Source organism: Epinephelus fuscoguttatus, linkage group LG3, assembly GCF_011397635.1.
Source record: "Epinephelus fuscoguttatus linkage group LG3, E.fuscoguttatus.final_Chr_v1".
NCBI lineage: Eukaryota > Metazoa > Chordata > Actinopteri > Perciformes > Serranidae > Epinephelus > Epinephelus fuscoguttatus.
In genome coordinates this window covers 5,457,880-5,484,734 of record NC_064754.1, presented here as the reverse complement: position 1 = coordinate 5,484,734, position 26,855 = coordinate 5,457,880, and the positions used below count along the sequence as shown (strand labels likewise).

At 41.8% G+C, this 26,855-nt stretch overlaps 2 protein-coding genes across 2 annotated transcripts in view; both read right to left on the bottom strand.

The window, feature by feature from the left end:
- Positions 1-9,369, bottom strand: part of LOC125886328 (sialoadhesin-like) — a 182,051-nt gene extending 172,682 nt beyond the window's left edge. The window contains exons 1-5 of the mRNA XM_049572442.1: positions 9,243-9,369; positions 4,704-5,045; positions 4,359-4,580; positions 3,289-3,552; positions 2,855-3,115 (exon numbers count right to left, since the gene is read on the bottom strand). Coding sequence (XP_049428399.1) covers positions 2,855-3,115; positions 3,289-3,552; positions 4,359-4,580; positions 4,704-5,045; positions 9,243-9,297 — 1,144 coding nt within the window. The 5' untranslated portion in view covers positions 9,298-9,369. The remainder of the gene's footprint in view (positions 1-2,854; positions 3,116-3,288; positions 3,553-4,358; positions 4,581-4,703; positions 5,046-9,242) is intronic.
- Positions 9,370-10,067: 698 nt separating this feature from the next.
- LOC125883247 (B-cell receptor CD22-like) lies at positions 10,068-26,661 on the bottom strand. Its single transcript, XM_049567502.1, has 12 exons — positions 25,196-26,661; positions 22,750-23,097; positions 22,414-22,635; positions 18,852-19,199; positions 17,783-18,046; positions 17,359-17,619; positions 16,577-16,837; positions 15,442-15,702; positions 15,258-15,347; positions 13,117-13,195; positions 12,962-13,013; positions 10,068-12,175 (listed from the first exon to the last, which is right to left on the bottom strand). The coding sequence occupies exons 1-12, from the start codon at positions 25,245-25,247 to the stop codon at positions 12,059-12,061; spliced, it is 2,355 nt and encodes a 784-aa protein (XP_049423459.1). The 5' UTR covers positions 25,248-26,661; the 3' UTR covers positions 10,068-12,058.
- Positions 26,662-26,855: the final 194 nt, after the last annotated feature.

Below are 26,855 nucleotides of genomic sequence, written 5' to 3'. Positions count from 1 at the left end.
GTGAGTGTAGCAGCGGTGTCTCACAGCCACAGGGGGTTTCTGTGTTGATTTGTGCACTTGGCCGATGATTTGTCCTCATGTGAGCCTTCTTACGAAACAGTTTTGGTGGCATTAAGTTATTAAAATCCAGGAAGAGGAAGGTTATTTAAGTGTGGGAGTGGCCTATTTGAATCCCTTTTGTTTGAGACCATGCTGCAAGGTGAGTGTGTTTGCTGATCCTGTGAGTTTATCTATCTCCTTTAACTTTAGCTTATACTGGAGTTATGCTATGTAGAGTGTGAAACAGAGTATGGTGAATGTGCTAGAAAAGGTAGTATTAGCACTGTCACTACCTGGAGCTCGCATAAACAGAGCCTGGGTTTGTTGAAGGCGGCAGTGCTGTTTGGGCTGAGAAAGCCTGTGAGTTTATCTTCTCTATCTCCTTTAACTTTAGCTTATATTGTAGTTATGCTGTGTGGCGTGTGAAATAGAGTATGGTGAATGTGCTAGGAAAGGTAGTATTGGCACGGTCACTACCTGGAGCTCGCATGAACGGAGCCTGGGTTTGTTGAAGGTGGCGGTGCTGTTTGGGGTGAGAAAGCCTGTGAGTTTATCTTCTCTATCTCCTTTAACTTTAGCTTATATTGTAGTTATGCTGTGTGGCGTGTGAAATAGAGTATGGTGAATGTGCTAGAAAAGGTAGTATTAGCACTGTCACTACCTGGAGCTCGCATAAACAGAGCCTGGGTTTGTTGAAGGCGGCAGTGCTGTTTGGGCTGAGAAAGCCTGTGAGTTTATCTTCTCTATCTCCTTTAACTTTAGCTTATATTGTAGTTATGCTGTGTGGCGTGTGAAATAGAGTATGGTGAATGTGCTAGGAAAGGTAGTATTGGCACGGTCACTACCTGGAGCTCGCATGAACGGAGCCTGGGTTTGTTGAAGGTGGCGGTGCTGTTTGGGGTGAGAAAGCCATGTGTAAGTAAGGTATGGGTGCGGGGAGCAGTGAGACCTGGCATTAGGGGAGTGTCTCTGGGACGCCAGAGATCACTGTCTAGCCTCCTGGAGGTGTCATGGGACCAACTAGACGAAACACTAGTGAAAGGAGGTTCCCACCTGATGACCCCAAAGACATGTTAGTTATCACTGCTCACTGGTGTGTATAGTTAAGCCTTGCCATAATAGCTTATCATAGGGCTTAGGATGTTATTCACTGAGCACTGATCCTTTTCTAGAGCACAAACTTCTTGTGTTTATTTGAACTTACTTTTCAGTGCATTTCACTGTGTGTATCATCATATTTTGTTTGTGTCAGACCAGCAGAGGTGTTATTTCAGTGTATGGACACCATCGCTAAAACATCAGGACCATGGACAGAGCTGTTCATTGTGTGTACAGACCCATGCTTATGTAAACTCTTGACTTTTCCAGTCCCGTTGTGTTTTTGAGCCAGTTTAGCTTGTCCTGAGAGAAAATTCAGTTGCTGCCTCTTCACTTGTTTTGTTTTTGTACAACTTGCTCCCAAAATAAAACTGCTGCGAGTGCCGGGGCCTGTATCACGAAGCGAGATCAACCGTTCCTGGGTTACACAGACCTATCCTGGGTTGACTAACCCTAACAATGGCAATCAGGATAATCGGTATCACGACGCTGGATATCAACTCGGTAACTCAACCCAGGGTTGTTTTATCAAGAGCCGTGAACGCGCATGCAGCGGACCAATCACTATCATGAGAGAAGCACAGCGTCACTGAGCGTCACTGAGCTTCCTCACACCGTATGTGAGGGGAAAAAACAGTATTTCTCATGAGGATCAGAGATTAATTCTGCTAAAATATGAGGAGGAGAAAAGCAACATTACAGAAAAGGCCAACACCGTGGCAGCTGCAGGAGGAGGAAACGTGCGTGGCAACGCATAACGGGATGAATAATGTTTCGTTTTAGTTTAGATTAGTTTATTTGCACATAATGTTAAAAACAGACAGTATACCATTTAGAAGATTAAAAAAAGAAAAGTGCCGGAGAGGTTAGAAGCCACTAAAAGCTTATCAAAGAAATTCCCCTGTCAAAACATCGATGAAATCACATAATAGAGAAGAAAAAAAACGGGTGAGGAAAGAAGAAATAGAGGAGGAGAGAGGGAAAAATCAAGACAACACAAGGGAGCAAATAAAATGATGTGATATTTGAAGAAAGTTAAAAAAAAAAAAAAAAAAAGGACACAGTACAAAAAACAACACCAGAAAAGTAATACAAGACAGAGGATGCTCTGTTTTGAACGCCTGCCGGCAATAAACATAAATTGGCGCCTATGGGCTATGATGACCAATAATAGACCTGTACATGAAACTGGCCACACGTTACCCCTTCATGGCCCTTTTCAGTTTAGTTCCCTCCTACATGCATCACAAAAAATTTATGTGACTCAAGACATATATCTCAAGTTGTGGACAAAACATTTATTTCTCCAGTTTGTGAAACAAGTTTGTGTTTGTTATTAATTTTCTAACAAAGGTTTTAAACTGACGATTTGAAAATAACGTTTTAACTTTGAGCACAAACTGACAAACGAATGGAGCCTGTCTGGAAGTAGAGACAGCTCCTGGTAAGCCCCCTATGAAGTTGCACTCTAATTTGTCTCAGTGGTTTTGCTGACCCACATTATCTGCAGATTTGCCAAACAAAGGAATTCTTGCACGGTGAAAAGATGCAAAGCAACAGAATGAATGTTACATTATAAACTTTTTACTGAAAAGAATATATTTGGATGTAACCCCCTTTGTAATCACCAACATTTTGATCAGTAACTGTAATTGAATTACATATTTTTATCTCAGTAACTGTATCAGAATAATAATTTTCTAGGTTCAATACTTACACTGGACATCTAGAAATAGAGATGAAGAGTTCATCTGTCCATGTTGATTCTGAGACTTGCAGTGGTATGTCCCTCTGTCCTCAGAACTGATGGAGATGAAATGATAAATGCCTTTTTCTCCATGATACAGTGTTTGGTTCTCCTTGTACCAGGTGTAAGTAGCTGCTGGGTTAGCATCACTGCTACAGGTCAGAGTCACTGAACTGCCCTCCACTATCTCAGCAGAGGGACTCACTGACACAGAGGGAAGCTTTGGAGCATCTGGAGGAGATGTGTTAAGAGATATTCTGCATCAATAGCATGTTACTACATAAGAACATATGGTATTCAAGTAACAAGCTGAGTAGCTGTGTTGAGAAACTGGATGATCTTCTCCTGCAAAGATTTGGCAGCTTTCAGCTGTTTGTTATTTTTAAATGAGCTGTTTTACTCACATTTCACATCCATGGTGAAGTCATTAGACGTCCTCCTCCCCAGCTGGTTCTCTGCTGTGCAGTAATACTCTCCAGAGTCAGAGGACTGGATGGAGCTGAAGACAAGCTGTGGTTCTTCACTGAGACGTCTGGGGTTTACTGTCTTCTTGTACCAGGTATATTTAGCTGCTGGGTTAGCATCACTGCTACAGGTCAGAGTCACTGAACTGCCCTCCACTATCTCAGCAGAGGGACTCACTGACACAGAGGGAAGCTTTGGACCATCTGGAGGAGAAATTAATAGAGACTAATAAAGACTAAAATATGTTATCATAGATGATTTAATTGTTTTTTTCTCATTGTTTTATGTGAACTAGTTCTGATTTTGTTCTGATCACAATTTTAAACAACCATATTCTTCTCTGTCTATACTGGCTGTGTTGTGTTTGCTGAGTCATCAGTCCTCCTCACAGTCCTTTTAGGCAAGTTCTAGTTGTTGCCAAAAGCTATTGGTCATTTTTTCATTCAGCTGCCTTGTTATGTTGTGTAAATACTTCTGCTGATTCTACCAAACAGGCAGACTGTTGATGGGAATGAGAAGTGAACATTAAGTTTAATTTTGGAAAAAAAAAATTAGGCTCTTATCAATTTTTTTTTTTGGTCATCCCCATAAAATACAACAATCTCACTCAGTATTTCTTAGCCGTTGCATCATCAACTGTTTGCAAATGTTACTGGACAGTTTGTATCATTTTGGCTATAGCAGCTCTCATGTCTTTCAGATTTACCAACACTAACACAAAGCCCATCTGTCTATCAAGTCTATGACAAATGAAAAGTTAAAGACTAACAGCATCCATTCTGTCTCAGTCATAAACTGTTCAGCTATCTCGGGCTTGGACCCTATTGGCCAATGGAGCATCCCAGTATCAGAAACATGAGCTCAAACAATAAATGTAGCAACAACAAAAAAAATATTTTTTTACTAGTAGTTTAGTGATTTGTTTCTGTGTGTCTACATTAAGATTTAGAAGAGTCCAATGTCAGAATGTACATGAGTTCTTTGTCCTGACACAGTGGAGTAAACTTACACACCGAAGGAGAGGAGAACTTCTCATATCCTCTCAATGCACAGGAATAGCTGCCTGCAGAATCAATGTAGCCTGAATATGAGGAATATGTCCTTTCCCCAATTTTCTGTCCGTTCTTGTACCAGATGTAGTAAGTATTATGAGGGAGAACACAACTGCTGTGACACTTAAGTTGTCGGCTGTAATAATGCGATCTGCTTACTTGCACCTGCAGATCTGGATCTTTGAAGAAGGAACAGGATTATTATTTTCGTCAGAACAATACAAAACATACAACACATCTATATTATTGTTTTCTAGATGTTGAACATTTGTAAATAATTAACATATGAATGAAAATGTTACCTGTGACAGACAAAGTGACTCCAGGTGAACCAGTATAAGCATTGGGATGGTTTGTTGTGAACCTGAACTTGTACTCAGCTGAGTCGCTCTCTCTCAGGTCTCTGATTCTCAGAGTGCAGTAGTTCATATTAAAATGGTATTCCACACGACCTTTGTAACTTGAGTCTTTTTTCAGATCCACATGCTCGATTGTAAACCAGAATTTTTTATCAACTTTGGTATAATAGCCATTTGTTCTGGATGGGTATGTGTAGCTGCAGCGTATGTCCACTGTTGATCCTTTTACAGCACAGATCTCAGTAGAGGTGTAAGTCACTCCCCAGTCATCCTGACCCTGTATCACTGTAACACAGAGCACATCAGGAACCACAATCAGACTCAGAACATCAGGAGACAGACTTTCATTTGTACTGAAGGAGCTTCAGTGTGTGAAACTACATTTCCTAAAACTAATTACACTCTCATTCAGTCCCATTTTAGGTCAGTGTGAGATTGTCTTACAGTACCAACTTGGTTTTGTTTTGGGGTCAGGGGGGGTTGTGGGCAAACTTTACAAAACAAACATTTTATTACGATTTTAAATAGAATTGAGTGCAAGACTTATTTGGTATTTTTATATTTTTTTCATATTTCCACCTCTCTGTTTTTGACTTTCTAACATCTGCCGATTTAACGTTAGCACAGGTTTATGCCAAAGTAAACAGAAGGATGGAGAAATTTACAAATGCTTCAGTTTTACATGAGAATTTATAAAGCAAAGTAACAGTCAAAGATGAAGACATGATCTCTGCAGTTAATCTCTAAGTGCATTGACACAGTGCAGTGCAGAATGTATTAAACTTAGACACAGCGTTTACAGAACAGATAGCTGAAGATTAAATATTAGAAAGGTGTGGTTGCGTTTCTTTGTGTGGTCAGGCTGCAGCAGAGTGTGAATGGAAACTGTAGAGACATGCAGAACACTGAGGTGTGGGCAAATAGTGTGACATGTAGATAACAACTTCTTCCACAGAGAGATAGAGACACAACTACTGATGTTAATAAAAAAGATCCCGCAAGTTAACTTTGTTGCGCCTGTGTGTTTTAGGGGTGGAAATCATAGCTGTATATAACTGTATCAGATATTTTGATAAGTTGGCACCAACAGACAGAATGTAGATTAATCATAATCATTATTTAGGCTAGTGAATTATTATTATTACTTTATTTTTTATTTAAATTTGCTCTTCTTAAACCAAAAAATCTGAATTTGCAGCATCTGGCAGTGAATCTATTAAATACTATTTACTGTAACACTCCCCTCATCTCATTGTTAGCTTCTTCTGCAAAAAGAAATGTACCAACAGGCAAAACTTTGACTTCCAGGCAGCAGTACACCCACCCTGATCAGAGTTTACGAGGGGAAACCATTGAGGGTTAAAGTCATGGTTGTTGGTGGTTTAGTGTGATAATTATTGGTTGGGGAAGATGCACAGAGAAAGATTTTGGAGAGTAGCGTGAACATCCTACATGTTACACCTACATGGTTCCTCATAGACAGGTGAAAGAAACCATTTTCTGCACATACGTCTCCACACTTGTCAGAGCTGCAGTAGATACACTCAAAGCAGTACTGATTGTTTTTTGGCCACTTGGGGGCAGTGCAACAAGCTGTAAACACAACATGGACATTTTGTCTCCTTATAGATTTGATCTGGAGAGTGTGTTAGCAAACAGTTACACACCCAGCACACGCAGAGCAACATTAGCATTCATTTAAAGTCGTGTTTCTGGACATCTGATGAATGTTTGTACAATATTTCCTCTTGTTTTAGCAGCTAGATGCTTCAGCATGTTCACCGGCTTTGTGCTGGTGCTGGGCACATAGTGCACAGTCGGTTTGAAGAAATTTTTCACTGAGAAAAGCTGAATGGAGCATCGCAGAGCCACAGTGTCTCCGGTTCCACTCCAGCCGCGGGACTTTTGTTGCACGTCATAATGCTTTCAATTTCTCATAAGCCACTTGTACACAGAGACCACGCGATAGAGCCTCTATGAAGCCCCTTCACTAAGCTGTCTCTGCTATTTATACAGACCCAAACAACAGCGGCATCATGCCACCCCAGTGTGTGATTTGAGACAGCATGCCAGCGTTCTGGAAACAAAAAAGTCGTGATGGGCGTGACATGTAACACAACAGCGTCGGCCTCTAGTGTGGCATACAATATACGCATCAGCAACACTTTATAAACAATAACAATTGCATAACGTGGCAATAACAATCATTAACCATGCCTGTTATACGGCAGGGGTTCGAATCCAGCCTGTGGCCCTTTGCTGCATGTCATCCCCCCTTCATGCTTACCTGTCCTGTCCATTACAGGCAAAATGGCCAAAAAATATCTTTAAAAGAAAACAAAGTCAATAACAGTAGCTTGAGGGTTTAAAGGGACATTGTGTAACATTTTCAGTTGTTTATTGGCAAAAATCGATGTCTGCATTCATAAATATGTCATCACTGGTGTACTATGACCTCCACCAATAATCTGACTTATTCTCGTAAAAGGAGAATTTCGGATTTGTTTGTACATTGTGCGGGTAAGTCGTCTGTGGGGTTCCATTACGTTTCGCCATCTTGAGAATACACCCGCCAGCAAGGGACATACAGCCCCGCCTTCGGTGTTTTCGTTGAGAGCCAGGCCAGCACTGTGTGACTGAGGAGCCGAAGGAGAGGAGCAAGAGGCGTTTCGCTACTAGCCCGGCAAATTTGAAACAAAGTCCCACTCTTTGAGCATAATGCAGGATCATGCATATGCAGCATCATAGGAGACAGAATCCTTGTCACCAAGAAAGCGCAAAAGGGAATAGAAAAGGCAGCGTGACCTGCGAATTAAAAAAATGAAGGCCCACATTGGGGTAGCCTTTCCCAGGTAGAGAGAGCTGCTGAGGGAGAATGGTAATGCAATCACAGGCCAGCACCGCTGTTGGCTGTTAGCCGCTGTTAGCGGCCAGTCGCTAATAGCCTCATCCCTCTCCTCACATCACTGCGCCGCTGTTAGCCGCTGTTAGCGCTGGCCTGTGATTGTATTACCTTTCTCCACCTGGGAAAGGCAACCCCAGTGCTGACCCTTGTTTTTTTAATTCGCCGGTCACGTTGCCTTTTTGATTCCCTTTTGCACTTTCTTGGCGACGAGGATTCAGTCTCCCGTGATGCTGCATAATACATGATCCTGCATTATGCTCAAAGAGTGGGACTTTGTTATGCGGCAGTAGTGCCACTGGCCACTAACAGCTGTTAGCGGCTAGTCTGGGGCCGTTAGTGGAAGTTTTGGTAAGGAAACGGAACCAGGGCGAGTGAGACAGGATCCGGAATTCGATGGATGTGCCTTTCCGTAAAAATAAAAGCACCAAGCTAATAAAAATGCAGTGAAACTTTTAATTTAAAGAATATAATTTACAAGAAAAGCCCCACGCCATTAAGTTAATCGATTTTCTTACACCCCTCATCACCCCAAATCGATGGTGCACCAGAATTTAAAGTTTTACTATGGTGAACACTTTTAGTTTGGTGAATTTGGTGAATACCGCATCCACTCCCTAGACCGGAACCAGAATCCAGACAAAATTCAGAGTGAATAGACACCAGGCTCTTCGCTTGAAGAGCCTGGTGACGCGAGGCTAGTTAGCGGCGCAGTAATGCGAGGAGAGGGATGAGGTGTGTGAGGTTGAGCCACTTGTCAGTTGTCAAAGGACAAGATGTGACTGGTTTGTTTCAATTTACATCCGCCCCAACAGTCCTACGTTGTAAACACAGCCAGCATGGTGAGGAGGAGGTTTGTCAACTCACGTCGCATGTGTCTGTGTAGGAGCCTGAATGAATACTCCATGAAGTATCGGATGACATGGTTTCATCAGTGTTATCATAGCTTTTTGGTACACAGCGGCTACAGTTGTTGCAATACGTGTTTGAAACAGTGAGGCGCTAGAGTGCACCATCTGTTTGAATGCAATATATGATTTCAACGTTAGATGGAAGAAATTGTGGCTTTTTGTGGAGAAACTGTGGCTTTAAGAAAATTAACTCGGTTCATTCAAAATATGCTCAAGGGTTAAAATGAAGGCCTACATGGAGGGAGTCCATGCAATAAACAATCACTTAGTGAGTTCATATTAGCACTTATTCAGTAAGGGAAAGCCTTTGTTTTGTTTTTGTCAACCACCCCTGGATACCTGTCCTTAACATCCCAAGGAGGGCAGACACACTTTTGCCTCCTGTGCTAACGACACCTAACAATAGCACCAACTGATAGGCCAGAAAATTTGCTTTCCAATTACGTTTTTTGTATGTGGCATTGGCTTGCTAAAACCAGCATGACGATGACAACAACAACAACAACAACGTCACTCTACAACTGAGGGGCCTTAACAGAGAAGGCTACTACCAGAATGACCTACCAGAAGACCACAGGTTTCATTCAGGCTCATATGGAGGTCAGCACCTTCCTGTGTATATCTGAAGTGTACTAACTGTCTCACAATATGAATGTAGATGTACAGTACCTTGTACAGAGAGAAGGAAGACAACAAATCCACTTGCTGCTGCAGTTAGACTCATAGCTGCTCCTCGCGTCTCTACTGAATCACATCAGATCACGTACATGACAAATACTGAGTATCAGAAAATAACAATACACACTTATGTATTCTAAAATGAGGATGTGGTCTGTGAATACACTGTCTTCTGTGGGTGGTGCAGTTATGTTAAATAGATATCAAGCCGAAAGTCTGGCTTGCTTCCTCTTTACATCATTAATATGCATGTGCAGACAAATGGCTGTAAATCCCCAAACTGAAATGAAGAAATGATTCTTACTGTTGTTTTTCAAATGACGCATTAACGTCTTAAAATATAGTTTATGGAAATGACAGTGAGAGTGATTTTTTTTTTTTTTTTTTTTTACCTTGAGCATTTTTTTGAGAGTGTTTAACAGTGATCCTCAGGGTAAATACAGAGAGAAAGTTTAGTGTTGAGAGCAGATGTTAAGGTGTGGTTGGTGTCTAGCACATCACGGCTTCCTGTTTGAGCGTCTGGAGGAGTTGTGGTCTCACTCAAAGGGGCATCAGAGGTAGAAGTTACTAATACTTACCACAAACCTGCTTTCATTATTACTGCAGACAGCTGGTGCACTTATTTAAATCAAATAAGGCCTACATGTTGCATGAGAACAACACCATAAAGTTAGTCAAATCAACAATGTTTAGACACTGTAACAATAATAATACATTTTATTGAAAAGGTACCTTTCAAAACACCTTACAGAGTATAAAATAACATACAGAACATGAGTCATGAATTAGGCACACACACACACACACACACACACACACACACACACACACACACAGATTATAATAAAATAATAAAACTATGGATGAAGCAATAAAGAAGATGCAAGACAGAAACTCTAACTAAGCACTGATAAGCAAAACAACAACAGAACAACCCAGCGATATAAAACTATTATCCATGAAGCCAAGCTGATATAAAGTGTTAATTAATGTCTCTGTGAGGCTGTACTTGGACACAGTGGTGCTTTAACCTTAATGCTGACATGGTGATATTTTGTTCATCATTTTCTCAGTCTTAGTTTACTGTGTTAACCTGTCAACAATGACAGTTAGACAGCAGGGGCGTAAATATAGACAGTCCAGGTAGTGCGGCTGTGCTGGGGCCTGTGAGGTAAAGAGAGTGGGCCCTCCTACAACGTGCTGGGTGGAGAATGGGCCCTCATGAGTGACTGCCACTTTGAAAATATGCCTGTGTTCAAAGACAAAATAAAAAACAGTGGCAATGCTGTGCTCTTAAAAAACGTAAACCTATCTCCCCCATGTTTGCTTTTTGTTACTTTGGAAAATAGTCAACATCCACATGCCGCAGCCGGCTCCTCAGGCCCTCCACGTGCCACAGCCGGCTCCTCAGGCCCTCCACGTGCCACAGCCGGCTCCTCAGGCCCTCCACGTGCCACTGCTGGCTCATCAGGCCCTTCATGTGGCACAGCCAGCTCCTCAGGCCCCCCATGTACCACAGCTGGCTCCTCAGGCCCCCCATGTACCACAGCTGGCTCCTCAGGCCCCCACATACCACTGTCGGCTCCTCAGGCCCTCCATGTGCCGCTGCCGGCTCCTCATGCCCTCCGACGCTTCCTCCTCTTACCTGGCTGTATTCAGTGTGCCCCGTGCATCAGGCAGTTTATATAAAGCGCACATTGAACAGTAGCGCACAGTGAGACACCTGCGGTCAGCGGGGACAGAGGGAATTCTTCAGTTGCCCCCAGATTAGCTGGCTAAGATGTTTGTATCAAGGTTGGATTAGTGTCACAGCTGGGTTGTTGAATCAACCTGGCCACAGACCTCAGGTATGGTTTGCCCTTGACCATGACCTCAGCAGCCCAGGCATGTTGGTCCCTACTCCAAATTAGCTTAGTTATCAGTCCCACTGGCCAGAGAGCTCGAGGCACCTGAGGGTCCACAATCATGACCATCTTGTCCTCTGTCAGATCCTCCACTCGTGTCTTACATTTTCTGCACTCCTGCATCGCGGGAAGACAGCAACGGATAAACTGTGCCGAGAAATGGTCAGCCACGATCTGACAGTGGCGCCAGTGCCGCATGGTAAATTGCTCACAGTAGAGAAGAATCCTGCCGCTCCATGGGATGCATAGTGGGGGTTACAGGATCTGGATCAGTCACATATGAGGACACGTAACTTAGGGGCTTGGTGTTCAGGATGCCTCCCACCTCTATCAGTTGGGTGGACAGGAAGTCCTCAGTGATAGTTAGACCCTTGACCACACTTTGGAGGTGCATGGGAGCGTGAAATTCGGTCAACCAAATTGACCTTCCAAGTGGTGGATAAGGCCTGTCCACTTATTAGTCAGGTGCTAAACAATGAAAACACTGCTTAACGCCTACAAAATGAAAGCCCCAGTTTCATAATAAAATGACACATTGACAAAACCTCATAAGGACCTAGAATACCTGCATGGGGTACGGCAGACCAGAAAAAAATGTACAGAAAGCGGATGTTGTTATACCACATATAAGCAGTCGTTTGTGGTGCTGGGTCGCCGTCCTGACAACTTCGCAGAGCTTAGAATGAACACTACTGACACACTTACCAAATTTCCACTTAATGCTGTGTTGTTTTGAAACTCAGTAACTCATTCTGTCAGACTCTAGCTAGACTTTGTGCAACATACAGCAACACCTCCTTTGAAAGGAGACGGTAGACAGTCACAAAGATTACAGAAATATCTTTGTAGCTAATCGCAGTCACTCTAATTTCTGTTTCTGTGAGAATAAAAAAAAATCTCAAATCACAGCCATGATGAGAATTCTGTTTGCCAGCGTGTAGGTAAGAGACTGTACAGGTGATTGGCTGCTTCAGAAAACACACAGCGGACATGTAGTGGGCAGGTGAGGCGTGGCAGGCTCTGGAATGACAGGAGAGGTAAAAACATCATGACAGATGGAAACAAATCATGTTCAATAAAGTGAGAATTTCACCTTTAAGTCTCAGCTTTTTGAGAATACTTAATTAAATATCTATATATAACAAATCCACAGACAAATATTTCCAAATTAAATGTTAAAAAAAGGTTATATAGTTCATTATAATGTTTACACTGCTGACCATCTTAGTTTAGCCTGTTCGCATGACAACATTGGACACTGGACAAAGGAGATCAAGAGATCAATATAATCACAATTCGTCCTCAATGAATAAAAAAATAAAGAAAAAGAGTCAACGTCATGGTGACACTAGAGGAAACATCAGGGGATGACTTCAGTCTGCATGACGACCTGAAGGATACCTCGTTTGGGAACCAGGAATGTCTGTACAAAAACACTTGTGCCAATCCATGTGAGCTATGAAGAAATTTAACATAAAACGTGACTTAAATTTGACCTGCTGGTGACACTAGACTTTAAGTCAGGGGAATACCAAAGCTATTAGAATATATCCTGTAGGGACCGTGAATATCTGTAGCAAACTTCATAGCAATCCAAAAAAGATGTTGACATCTGCACCACAGATGTCAACATCTTTGTGGGTCTAGACGAGAAGTCAGTAGGGTTCATCCTCTGACGGCCGTGAATATCTGCACAAAATGTCACGGCAATCCATCCTGTAGTTTGTGGGATATTTCCTGACTGACCAACAGACTTGCCGTCCCTTCAGCTGAGATTGGGACACCTTCTCAGACTCATCCTCTCACCTGTGCTCTGTTGTTTAGTCTCCGTCTAAGTTCATGCCGTTGATTAGGGAACCTGGATTTTGAATAAATGAAAAATTAAATAATATAATACATATTTGTATTGAACATATGGCTTTATTATGAGCATTCATCAATAAAATCATAGTGATACTCACCTAATCCATAGGACAACAAAGATGAAAACGATGACCAGGAGGAAAGGGGGTAATATTACAATGTGTGATCTCGATGCAGCTGTGACAATAATCAGACAGAAACAGTGACAGTTTATTACAGGATGTTTGGGTCCATCAGACTGCTCTGCCCTCTGTTGGAGTGCAGTTAGAACCGGCACAGTTTTATGAGCTGTGCCCCTCCCTGGACATTCAGCAGTGTGTTTCTGATTGTAAATGATTTAGCATTTAGGTAACGTACAGTAAGTGATGCAGACAGTCAGCTGATCACTGATCAGTGATGCTGTTATCACCCAGATTTATCAACAGTAAAGGGTTTATGAATTTAATTGTCAATAAGACTTAAGGGATTGCAAGAACTTTGTTAATTAGGGTACTTTCACACATGGTTTGTTTGGCTCCATAGCTGTAGATCAGGGGTGTCAAACTCATTTTCACCAAGGGCCACATCAGCATAATGGCTGCCCTCAAAGGGCCAGATGTAACTTATAAATGTAACTAAATGTAACCAAATGTAATGTAAAATAAATGTAACTACTCCTTAATATTAAATAACTCTGAATTTACTACTTATTCAAGTTACAAATATTACAGTTGCATAGAAAAAAATATGTTTGCTTGTTGCTCTGTTATAACATAAATCCTTTTGATTTGTCAGCTTATGAAACCCACATACCTCCATCAATCAAGGATCAAACTATCCAAGTGAATAAACTTTATTCACTTGGATAGTTTGATCCTTGATTGAACACAAAAGACATACCGGCCTTTCTCCTTGAAGCACAAACATGTATTCGCCTTCCCATCTTTCTTGAAACAGCCTTCCATCTGCATCAACTTTTCTCTTCCTGGACATTTTGGGATCATTATTTGTATTTCTCAATTCCACTTGTTGGATAAATCGCATTGATGTGGAAACACTGCCGTCTAGTGGCGAGAAGCCGGCACTTCGCGGATAATATAATCGACATGCATTGTGGGAAATGTAGTTTTTGGTCAAATCACGCTTTTGACCTATTTATTTTTAGACAATCAGACCTTTTAAGCTCTCGCGGGCCACATAAAATGACGTGGCGGGCCACATTTGGCCCGCGGGCCTTGAGTTTGACACATATGCTGTAGATTCAGGGATGGAAAGTTTTGGAAGGGAAGAGACCTCTGCAGATAAATCGGCTCACGGTAAAAACCTCCAGAATGTCTGGATCAGAAAAAGGTGAGCACATGTAAAATTACAAGAGAAAAGGGGTAAGTAAACAATAGCTTGTTGTGATGCCGAATAGCATCAGAGATGCATTGATTTGTAACGTGAAACTGCTTTATTCAGCGTTTTTAATAGTTCTAACAGCTGGTCTGTTTGTGCTGTAGAGGAAGAGATCTCTGTAGATAATTCTGCTCCCAATGAAAACCTCCTTAACTCTGTACACTGGAGGAATTCTGACCAGAAGTTTTAAGCTGCTTGCAATCAATGCAATGTAATTCACCTCTAGATGCCACCAAATCCCCCTTAAACTTACACACTTAACCTTTAAGAATGCAACCATCAGGTTTAAAATTGTTTCAGCAGGTTGAAATTTTCTACCTAATATTATGATGATACAAGGCTATTGTTTGTCCTTATTTGACCTTGAAGACGATCTAGTTGCCTGCAACCTACTACAGTTTTAGGCTGCATTATGTTTTCATGAATTGAAGTTCAAATATGAAATATCCATTTCCTCTCCACCCAGTCATACAGTTCTTGATGCATTCTTGGTCTTCATAACACCGTCAGTGTAACTAATCTAGACTAGTGCAGGTGGTGCAGAAATGCAGGAAATTTGTTTTAAATTACAATATTTTTTTCAGGGGGATGATTCCCTGACTCCCCCAACAGTTATGTATCTTTCTAAGTTTAAAACACATGAAGGTAAAGAGCAAGTGCACACATACTGTACATAACAGGGGAAATTGGCAGTCCCTGTGAAAGTATAAATCCATAAAACCGATAGTACCGATGTCCAAAACTTCAATAAGATGACCCCAGTTTAAACAAAACTGAAAATCAAAACAATGTGCGGTGGACTCCATGTGAAAATCTGCAGTGTATACAGAAGGTGTGTGTTGGTAGAAAAAAGATAACAAACCTGCCACAGAGGCCTGATGCAAGATGGATTTAAAATGTCCTCTTCTCCCTCCACTGTCATGGTCAGAAGTGTTGTGACAGGCCTGTCCAACTGGATGGTTAAGATGAAGTACAAGGTTAAAAATGGCTGTTCAGGTAGTTTAGGTCATGTGAAACACAGTATGAGGCCAATGAGTATAACTAACCTGCCACAACAATCAGATATAAGGTGGAGTTATGACGTCCTCTTGTGTTCTGGACTTCACAGTAATAATTCCCACTGTGTTCAGCTCTGATGTCAGTGATGGTGAAGATCTGTCCTGATGCTTTTGGTGAGTCTTCATCCTCCTTGTACCAGGTATAGTTAGCTGCTGGGTTAGCATCACTGCTACAGGTCAGAGTCACTGAACTGCCCTCCACTATCTCAGCAGAGGGACTCACTGACACAGAGGGAAGCTTTGGAGCATCTGGAGGAGAATATTAAGAGGGAAACATTTCATTAATACTTGATGGAAAGTGGTTTGAGTTTGACTGAATTCATAATGATATTTAAAGGTCCAGTGTGTAGGATTTAGGGGGATATACTGGCAGGAATTCGATATAATATGTGTGTTTTCTATAGTGTATAATCACCTGGAGATAAGAATCATGGCTTTCTTTACCTTAGAATGAGCTGTTTTTATCTACATACAGAGCAGGACCTCTCCAAATGAGTCCGTCATGTTGTCTCTACAGACAAACCAAACACTCGAGATAGGACCATTTGCATTTTTACATTGGCCACTGTTGTTCTCCTACAGTACACACTTGGCACATGGTAGAAGTTTCAGTTCTGCAACCTCACCACTAGAGGCCACTAAATCCTACACACTGGAGAAGGTGATGTTTACAACGAATACTAGTGATGCAAAACTCAGTAACTGCAGAAATAACCCTAACACTTTTAGTCTGATGGTGAATCTTCTGTTCTTTTATAACATGACAAAGATCTGCTCATTAAGGGATGTAATTATCTACTGTATCTAGAAGGATGTTAAAATGCCTCTGATCAGTTCGTTTGCGAAAGTCATCAAACTGGTTAAGGTGAATTACATATTCTGACCTACTAGGAAGTATTTTCAGTTGGTTTTCATAAAAGGTAAAGACAGTTTGGCACCAACCCTGCAAAAGTGTGTGCCCATTTTCAGGAATAAATTAGTCTTACTCAGACCTTTGAGGAGCACTGTGATTATAGCCAAAACATTTAAATCAGGTCATACTAGTTTTGTCTGTGGAATTGCTTTTCATAAATCATTATATACTTTTAATTTTGAAGTGATCTGTTAATGTTTTCCTACTTACACTGCACATCTATAAATAGAGATGAAGAGTTGATCTGTCCATATGGATTCTCAGACTTGCAGTGGTAGATTCCGCTGTCCACAGAGCTGATGGAGGTGAAATGGTAGATACCTTCTTGTCCTTGAGACAGTGTTTGGTTCTCCTTGTACCAGGTGTATTTAGCTGCTGGGTTAGCATCACTGCTACAGGTCAGAGTCACTGAACTGCCCTCCACTATCTCAGCAGAGGGACTCACTGACACAGAGGGAAGCTTTGGAGCATCTGGAGGAGAATATTAAGAGGGAAACATTTCATTAATACTTGATGGAAAGTGGTTTGAGTTTGACTGAATTCATAATGATATTTAAAGGTCCAGTGTGTAGGATTTAGGGGGATATACTGGCAGGAATTCGATATAATATGTGTGTTTTCTATAGTGTATAATCACCTGGAGATAAGAATCATGGCTTTCTTTACCTTAGAATGAGCTGTTTTTATCTACATACAGAGCAGGACCTCTCCAAATGAGTCCGTCATGTTGTCTCTACAGACAAACCAAACACTCGAGATAGGACCATTTGCATTTTTACATTGGCCACTGTTGTTCTCCTACAGTACACACTTGGCACATGGTAGAAGTTTCAGTTCTGCAACCTCACCACTAGAGGCCACTAAATCCTACACACTGGAGAAGGTGATGTTTACAACGAATACTAGTGATGCAACCTGTCTGTGGAATTGCTTTTCATAAATCATTATATACTTTTAATTTTGAAGTGATCTGTTAATGTTTTCCTACTTACACTGCACATCTATAAATAGAGATGAAGAGTTGATCTGTCCATATGGATTCTCAGACTTGCAGTGGTAGATTCCGCTGTCCACAGAGCTGATGGAGGTGAAATGGTAGATACCTTCTTGTCCTTGAGACAGTGTTTGGTTCTCCTTGTACCAGGTGTATTTAGCTGCTGGGTTAGCATCACTGCTACAGGTCAGAGTCACTGAACTGCCCTCCACTATCTCAGCAGAGGGACTCACTGACACAGAGGGAAGCTTTGGAGCATCTGGAGGAGAAATTACACATTATAATCATTTGTATTTAAATAACAGGAAGTTGTGGCAGCATCTGCAACTGGATAGCTGATGGTTTTTGACCAAATCTGGTTACCAGTAGTGAATAAAACTACCTTAGTAGTTATGCATTGCTTTTAAAAAGGTTTCACTTACATTTCACATTAATGAGGATGGATTCAAATATTGTCGCTAGCTCGTTCTCTGCTGCACAGTAATACTGTCCAGAGTCAGAGGACTGGATGGAGCTGAAGACGAGCTGTGGTCCTTCACTGAGAGGTCTGTTGAGGTTTCCATTCTCCTTGTACCAGGTGTACTTAGCTGCTGGGTTAGCATCACTGCTACAGGTCAGAGTCACTGAACTGCCCTCCATGACTTCACCAGGTGGGCTCAGTGACACAGAGGGAAGCTTTGGAGCATCTGCAGGTGAAGATATGGATACATATTAACTTTAAGATGGGAATATTGTCAAGAATAGCATGTTTAATTTGAAGATGGTTCGTAAATTATAGATGATTTATCAGAGAGAGAAACACTGTCATTTAGTTTTGACATTAAGTCACAGCCTGAATACTCCTGGTAGTTGTCACACAGATTTCTAGCAGTCTTTGGCCCAATCTTAATCTCCACACTCATGGACCCACAGACTTTAACTTTGAGGTGCGTTCCTGCTTAGTGTGCGAGGGCCCAGGGCCGCCCAGCTGTCTAATAGTCAAGTGTATGAGAAAAATCCAGGCAGGGAGCACAGTCTCTGCAGAAAAAACACCACCACACTCTTCTAGTGGGTCCTAAGTGGTGATTGAGAGGGACTAGTTCTGCAAAGTATACCTTAAATGACTCACACAGTGAAACAGAGCGGGTGTCCTCATGTCCTTTGAAAGCACACGAGATGTTGTCTCCGGGATAAAAGAAATCTGTGTAAGTGGAAGTTTCCTCGGTCGTATTTTTCTTTCCATTCTTGAACCAGACGAAGGAAAAATGACCAGCTGGACTGCAGCTGCTCCAACAGAACAGCTGTGCCTCGGTATGAGACTGATGGACTGTTCTTCTGGTCACCCGCACCTGGAGAGCTGGATATGAGAACAAGGAACAATATTATATTAATGATCATTACTGATCAGAAAGCATCTTTAACCATCAACAAATCAGTCACCATTCTTTGTGCAGTTATAAGTCAAAAATCCTTTTGAACTATTATGAACATTTCCAGTATTCTCATCAGTACCTGTGACAGTCAGAGTTGTACCAGGTAAACTACTCCTCCATTCAAAGCTTGGTGTTGTGAATTTGAAGTGATACTCAGCTGAGTCGCTCTCTCTCAGGTCAGTGATTCTCAGGGTGGAGCGTCCGCTCTCTGTGTCAATGACCTGAACACGACCTGCAAACTGGGAGTCTTCTCTGAGGTCCTCAGCATTCGTCCACTGATCACTACGTTCAGGATTGAACCAGAGTCTTGATTCAATGTGATCCTTGGAACTGCTGTAAGTGCAAGAAATGTCCACTGATGAGCCTTTGACGGCGCAGATGCTTCTGTTACTGTATGTGACTCTGTTGCAGATTTGACCGAAAACACCTGAAACAAAAAATCATTTTCAATCAACAGTGTAACAAATACATCTCGTAGTGCATGGAGTGTCACATCTGACATCATGGACATGCTGGAAAGCAGGTTAGGGCTCATATCTGCTCAACATCAGACAAGGAGATGAGAGACAGACGGAGCCTTCTGTCTGTACTCAGCATTCATTTTGTCCATTTTGTGAATGCTGACAAAATACATGTCTGTTTCAAACGTTGTAAATGATAGATGATGGCACTAGAAAGCAGAGTCAAAAGTTTCACACAACAACAAACGAGGCGACGGTAATATTGTGCCTTTAAGTGGAGGCAGGGTTGTAGACAGCGGAGGTCTGTCTGCCATTACATGTGGACCAAGAATTTTTTTTTCACTCATTTCTTTTCCCTATGTATTATCATATATTATTGATCCACTCTGTTCCACCATTGTTTGGAGTTCTTTGTCATATCCTACAGTCGTATCTCACTTGAACTACGCTACACTGCCTCCAAGAATTCTGGTGATACTGCTTTGCTTTATCCGTAAGCTCTCAGAAAACATGCAGACAGACAGAGGGCTCCGTCCATCTCCATATCTAATGTTAAGTGTAAATGAGCTCTTGTACGGACGAAATGGAGCAGCACCACCAGAAACCGTGAAGGCAGTGTTGTGTAGTTCAAGCAAGACATTATAGTAGGAGATGACAAAGAACTTTAAATAAAGATGGAATTAAAACAAATTGAAAACAAACAAATTTTACAATAGTATAAATTAATATATGGTGAAAATAGTGAAAAGAATTCTTCGTCCACATGTTGAAATATTTACAATGACAGCACAGACCTCAGCTATCTACAACCCTGCCTTAAAGATACAATAATACGACCTCCTCCACCGTCACCTCATTTGTTGCGTGAAACTTTTGACTCTAACCTCTAACGCCATCTATTGGCTGTATCTATGCCATCATAAAGGACATGTGACAGTGTGAGGGCAGTGACAATTACGACATTTATAACTGAAGTATCTACTTTGGTAGATAAAGGGTGTATGAGTGAGCCTTTAGTAAACAGTAGAAAGCAGCATGGAGGCTTGTGAAAATGTTACAGTGGTTACTTCTTTCTTATATCTGTAATTATTCAGGCTGTCTCTCAAGTGTCGGGAGCAATTTGGAGTGATGTTTGAGCGCTGTTTGGACTGAGACAGATGGTTTTTTGTGGTCACCAAACATCGTCGGCCATGGGGCTGAAATTGGCATGTGCACTTGAGTGTCAATCCATCTGGGGGCTGATCGTGGGGGCAGCAGGCCAAGCAAAGCAGCCTTCGGTCTACTCCGGGGCCTCCTACAAGTTGGACGTGCCCAGAACACCTCTAACAGGAGGCGCCCAGGAGGATCCTGATCAGATACCTAAACTACCTCAACTGACCCCTTTCGACGTGAAGGAGCAGCGGCTCTACTCCGAGCTCCCTCCAGATGTCTGCGCTCCTCACCCTATCTCTAAGGCTGAGCCCAGACACCCCACGGAGGAAACCCTTTTCAGCCACTTGTCTCCATGAGGAACCACTCGTGTGTCATATTTCCATAACTGCAAGCCGATCGGAGCTGGAGCTGATAAATACCTGTGACTACTGTAGAGTCATTTGACCTGGGAGTGAATGCCAGTTGTAACCTTTCCCATTACACAGAAAAGCCAGATGTGAGTGTGTGTTTTGTCCAGTGAGAAATGAGCTGGACAGATGGATTCTTAGGAGAACTTTCAACTCAACTCAACTCAACTCAACTTTATTTATAAAGCGCTTTAAAACAACCACAGCTGAAACAAAGTGCTGTACATAGGAGGTCATAAAACAACAAAACAGTGAGATAATGAAAAGCAGTTAAAACAAAAAACAATAAAAACAACAACAAACAAATAAAAAACAGAGCAAGGTCTCATGCTGGGTTAAAAGCCAGTGAGTAAAAGTGGGTTTTAAGGTGGGTTTTAAAAACAGACAGTGAGGAGGCCTGTCTGATGTGCAGTGGTAGATTATTCCACATTTTTGGAGCAGCAACGGAGAATGCACGGTCTCCTCTAAGCATTCGCTTCGACCTCGGTACCTCAAGGAGCAGCTGATCAGCTGACCTGAGGCACCGGGCAGGGGCGTAGGGGTGAAGAAGCTCAGAGAGGTAGGGCGGGGCGAGGCCATTTAAAGATTTAAAAACAAATAAAAGGATCTTAAAATGAACTCTAAAGTGCACAGGCAGCCAGTGGAGGGAGGCCAGGATGGGTGTAATGTGCTCTCTCATTCGTACTCCAGTTAGCAGACGAGCGGCAGCATTCTGGACTAACTGGAGACGTGCAAGGGAGGACTGGCTAACTCCAAAATAAAGTGCATTGCAGTAATCCAGCCGAGATGTGATGAAGGCATGGATTACTGCTTCAAAGTGCTGATGTGCAAGAAAAGGCTTCACCTTCGCAAGCTGCCTGAGGTGAAAGAAACTGGACTTTACAACTGCACTAATTTGGCGGTCCAATTTAAAATCACTGTCCATCTTAAAACCCAAGTTCGTAACAGTAGACTTCGCATAAACTGCCAAAGGACCCAGATCAACAGGGGAGGAAACACATGAGCCGCTGGAGCCAAACACCATCACCTCTGTTTTTTTCTCATTAAAATTTAAAAAGTTTAGGGCCATCCAGGCTTTGATATCTTCAAGACATGACAGCAGGGGTTTGAGGGAAAAGGCATCGCTCTTACTCAGAGGGACATATATCTGGCTGTCATCAGCATAGCAATGAAAAGCGACACCATGCTTTCTGAGGATAGACCCTAGGGGAAGCATATACAGGGAGAAAAGTAGGGGTCCTAAAAGTAAAAATGATTAAAGGCACTTAGATCACTGATATTTTGTCGTAGATCCAAAAGGGTCTGGCGATCATATACCAGCAGAGACTCGATCTGAGGAGTGTCAAGGCTTAAAAACACTAAAAACACAGACAAAAGTGGGAGCAACAGACGGCGTGCCATACACACTGGCGCCATCTTGTCAGTTAAGTTAGTTTAAGATCTGACCTCTGAAGAAAACAGGGTGAAGGGATTTTGGATTACTATGTGGATATAGGGGAGTGGGAGAGGGTATTTTCACCATCAGTTACTCTGTATCAGTAATATGAATGTGTTGAGTGAATGGTGCCAATAGCTCCACCAGATGGCATCACGTTTGCAAAAGACTGTGGAGTAAACTCACACATTGGAGGAGAGGGGAAATCCTCATGTCCTTTTACAGCACAGGAATAGCTGTCTGCAGCATCAAAGTAGTCTGAATATGAAGACGATGTTTCTGTCTGAATTCTCTGTCCGTTCTTGTACCAGATGAAGGAAGGACGATCAGGTAGATGACAAGTGCTGTGACAAAACAGTTCGCCCCAGGTAGAATAGGATCTTCTCACCTGTACCTGGAGATGTGGATCTGTGAGGAAGGCACAGAAGCACCGTTTATCACTATACTGTTCACAAACATGCAAATACACAATAATTAATATCATATCCTAGATGGGGAATATTTAGAAATAAAAAATGGTACCTGTGACAGATAAAGTGACTCCTGGTGAAGCAATGAATCTCCTCATTGGTCTGTCTTTGAACTTGAACTTGTACTCGGCTGAGTCGGTCTCTCTCAGGCCCACAATTCTTAAAGTGCAGGTCGTCCTGTCACAGTAATACTTTGCACGACCTGCGTACTCCATGTTTGTCCTCAGATCCACAGGTTCTTTATCCTGCATCTCAGTGAACCATAATATCCTCTCCACTGGGACAGAATGTCTTTTTACTGTGGGCAGCTGTCTATAGCTGCAGCGAATGTCCACTGTTGATCCTCTCACGGCACAAATCTGAGCAGAAATGTAAGTCAGCACTTGTCTGCTTTGTGCCACTGTAACACAGAGCATTTCAAACACATTAGAAAACACGATAAGATTCACAGTGTGACATCAGATGAGACTTTCATCGACAGTGGTAAGCAGAAATGTGATTTTTTTTACACTTATAATAATATATGAATAATTTTGCTTCTATAAATACAAGTAACATTAAGATTAAGATAACATACAGTATGTAGGGAGGCTGCACAATTAATTGAAATACTGTAAAACTTCAATTAAAAGCCCAGAGTCCTTATACATTTTGAAAAATAAAGGCCTGTCTCGATTAGACGCCTGGTCCAGCTGCTATGTAGTTCATTTTTATAAAAGTTGTTTGGATGTATAAATCCAGATTGTTGGCTCCCCACTTGAGCTAACATTAATTAGCTGCATAGATCGCACATAGAAATATAAATATTTGAACGTCAACGTGGAGATGCTACACATTTTTAGCTTGCTTCAATTCTCCACAATTCAATCATTCAGTTAATTTTACTGACACCATGAGCACCAGAGAAGACCCTAATTCATTTAGATTTACCGCCATGGCGAAAGAACAAGTTATGAAAATTGTTTTATCATGATAAAGTGGTGTTGTGTCAGTAAGCTGGGTGCCATAATCTTTGAGTGCAGTAAAATGAGTGTCATAGCTCTTTGTCTCTCTGAAGTGCCGTCTCTCGGAGCTAGATTGAATGAATGATTCATAATTATTTGAAGCCTAATTTTTATGCAAGTAATATTCATACTGGTTCATATAAACAATTTGATTGTGTTTCCCATCTTTGCTGAGTCCCAAATGTTCATGTCCCAAATATAAGCCTGATGAGTTCAGTGAATTAAAGGGATAGTGCACCCAAAAATGAAAATTCAGCCTCTCTGTGCACCGCGCTCACATGTGCGTCGCGTGAGACCAGCGAATGCACGTGAACACGCATGAAGGCGGTGCCCGTGTTTCATGGTCTCGTGCAAGCGCCTACACGTGAGCGCAGTGCACAGAGAGGCAGTCAGAGCTACAGGCTACAGTGAGGCTAAAAACAGAGTTCAATGGCATTTTTCTGAACAACTTTTTACGTCGGGGCTTCAGGACACTTGGATCACTACGGACGAGCAGTATGGAGATATTTTGTGGTTTCAATTATGTGTTTTTGGACATTTGAATCTGGGGCGCCGTCAGCCTCCATTAGGTGGAGTTGTGTTGCTACCTCCTCTCCCCTGTGAGCTCCGAAAGTGATGTGAGGACTAAAACTTCACCTGAGCCTCCCTCGGGTGAGTAGATAATGGCTGAATTTTCATTTTTGGGTGCACTATCACTTTAAGCAAATAATAGCTCGGGCCACTATTTGAAGTTTTACAGTATTATCGAAACCACAACATGGCTAGAAGCAGGAGCTGTCATTTCTTCATTAAGGTAAAGTGTGTCACAACATACCAATTTGAAGGAAGCATTGTGGTGCTACAAAGATTCCTCAGCCTACAAATCATATCTCAGATGTAAGGGAACGTGCTTGTTTGGAACAGACCCCAGCAAAAATCCTATCATCATGATATTTGTACTTTTTTCAGTGAAGGTGAAATGCAAAGATCGCCATTCCCACTAAAATCACGACTCATATCACATTTACAATGTCTGTCAAAATAATGGTGACATGATGTCTTTTTTGCCTATCTACAGCCCTTATATGTAAACATTAAAAGAGTTGGGCAGGTCTTCAACATCCTGATGTAACTGATGCTTTCAGATGAATAAACAACTGAGTCCACGATAAATTTTTCTACTGTTATTGCAGTTTCAGTTGTACTCTACAGTCATTCGGCTACTTTCACATCATAATGAACATGCTGTTTCTTTCTCATAATTGTTCACATCAACTCCTGTTAGATAATTACAAACTCATACATGCTTTGATATATTTGCATTTGCCAATCAATATTTAGTTAAGAGAACACACTGAGATGTGACAAACAGCGGGAGTGAATGCGTTGGAGGGTTTTATGGGTCTGCATCTCATCACACAGCTGTGGTTAAGTAGTAAACTGTCAGTTCAAACCTTTCTCTGAACTTCCTCAACTCGACTGAATAAGTGCAATAAATTAGTCAATGTACCGTACTTGACATGTAGACAAAGAGGACAATAAAGCCACTCGCTGCTGATGAGCCCATCGCTGCTCCTCTCGTCTCGTCTCCGTTTGTTAAAACACACCAACAGCAGGTGAACCGTGTGCCGGGCAAATTCTGTGCATCTCCTTCAACTTTAAAAGGATGTGGTTTTGAAAAAATCCCTTGTGTGACAGTTGTGGTTGGCAGAGTCGTTCAAAACAGAGGCTGGGTTGTTGAACACTGGCACAGCTTTCATCCGCTTCAGATTACTGAAAAACAAAACTTAAGAATATAAGCAGCAGACAAGAGAGGACAATCTGAAGACTTGTTTTTACTCACTACTTCTGTATATGTTGCCACAGTTCGGATTATATTTCGTATCATGGCGTCAGTCCCAGATAGGACCAACAGGACTGGATTAAATCAAAACTTAAATTGATTTTCCCTGATTTACAGTTCACATTGAAACTGAACTATTCGTCTAATCAGCAGGAACATGGACAAGAATATAGCAGCCAGGATCCAGCAGTACCTGACTGCCAGATGGTCCATGTCACATCTGGAAACTGGTCTGCAGGCCAATGTCGACAGGCCCTTTGGTAAAATCTGCAATAAGTGGGCATGTGTATTGGTGAATGAGTAAAAGTTGCATTCAAAACCAACCTGATATAAAGAGTTAATAGGTCCTTGTTTTCTTAGCGGAATCGTCGTGTTGGAAAAGTGCTAGAAAGTTAATGTGCAGCATTACACGATCATTGCACATGTACAAAGTAGTATGTGACCTCACATTATTTAGTGTGTGTGAGCTTGTTTTGCGACAAAAATTTTGTGATTCATATGTTCGTTCACACCAAATGCAATGCGAATTTTCACAGTTTGAACGCTTGACTATTTTGTGTTGTGAAAATGTTGAAACAATGAGGGACCTTCCACTGGTATGTCCTATGCATCATTTGTCCCCTGAGGATCTCAGTGCTGATTGATTATTGCAGCACCAATTGGTTGCTGAAGTTCAGATTTTTCAACTCTCGCTAAAAGCATATGACACGAAATCGCACTATTCGCTTCATTCGTGCTGCTTAATTCGCAGTCTCGTGTCACCTGGTGGAAATTGGCATCTAATCACGTCTTTACATTGACTTTACATGCAATTCACTGACGCAAATTGTTTTATTCACACCCGGTGTGAACACAACATTAGGGATGCACTGACTATAAACTTCTGGTCCAATACCAATGTTTTGATATTTTCGTTTTTTGTTGTTATTTATTCCCCTTTTTTGGCAGGGATCAGCATCGGTTTTGAAGTAATTTTCAGCCCTTCATTACATTGAGTTGCATCCTCTGATGCATCGATAGACTCTTTTCCCGAATGTGTCCCACAAATTTCTCTGTTCATCTCAAATACGTTTTCTATTGTCCACGGAACGAGGGGACGCTGTTAACACTTGAGCCCTGCTTTTTAGCCGGTGCAAAATTGACCTGACACAACAATAAAATATCCACCACTGCCAGCGGCGAGTGTCATCTTATTTGCCAATAGGGTGATGGCAGTCAACAAAGTGAATATTGGCTGAAACCGATGTGTAGCCAATAAATCGGTACATATGGAGGTCAGGATTTGAAAGACAGTATTGATTAATCGAAGGTGTTGAATAAACACAAAAACAT

Excerpts from the sequence above, each read along its gene's own strand:
- LOC125883247 (XM_049567502.1), bottom strand. The coding sequence starts at position 25,247 with ATGGGCTCATCAGCAGCGAGTGGCTTTATTGTCCTCTTTGTCTACATG. Across the intron at positions 22,636-22,749 it reads AGTCACTTTATCTGTCACAG|ATCCACATCTCCAGGTACAG; the intron begins GTACCATTTTTT and ends CCTTCCTCACAG. Across the intron at positions 15,703-16,576 it reads TCTATTTATAGATGTGCAGT|ATGCTCCAAAGCTTCCCTCT; the intron begins GTAAGTAGGAAA and ends ATTCTCCTCCAG.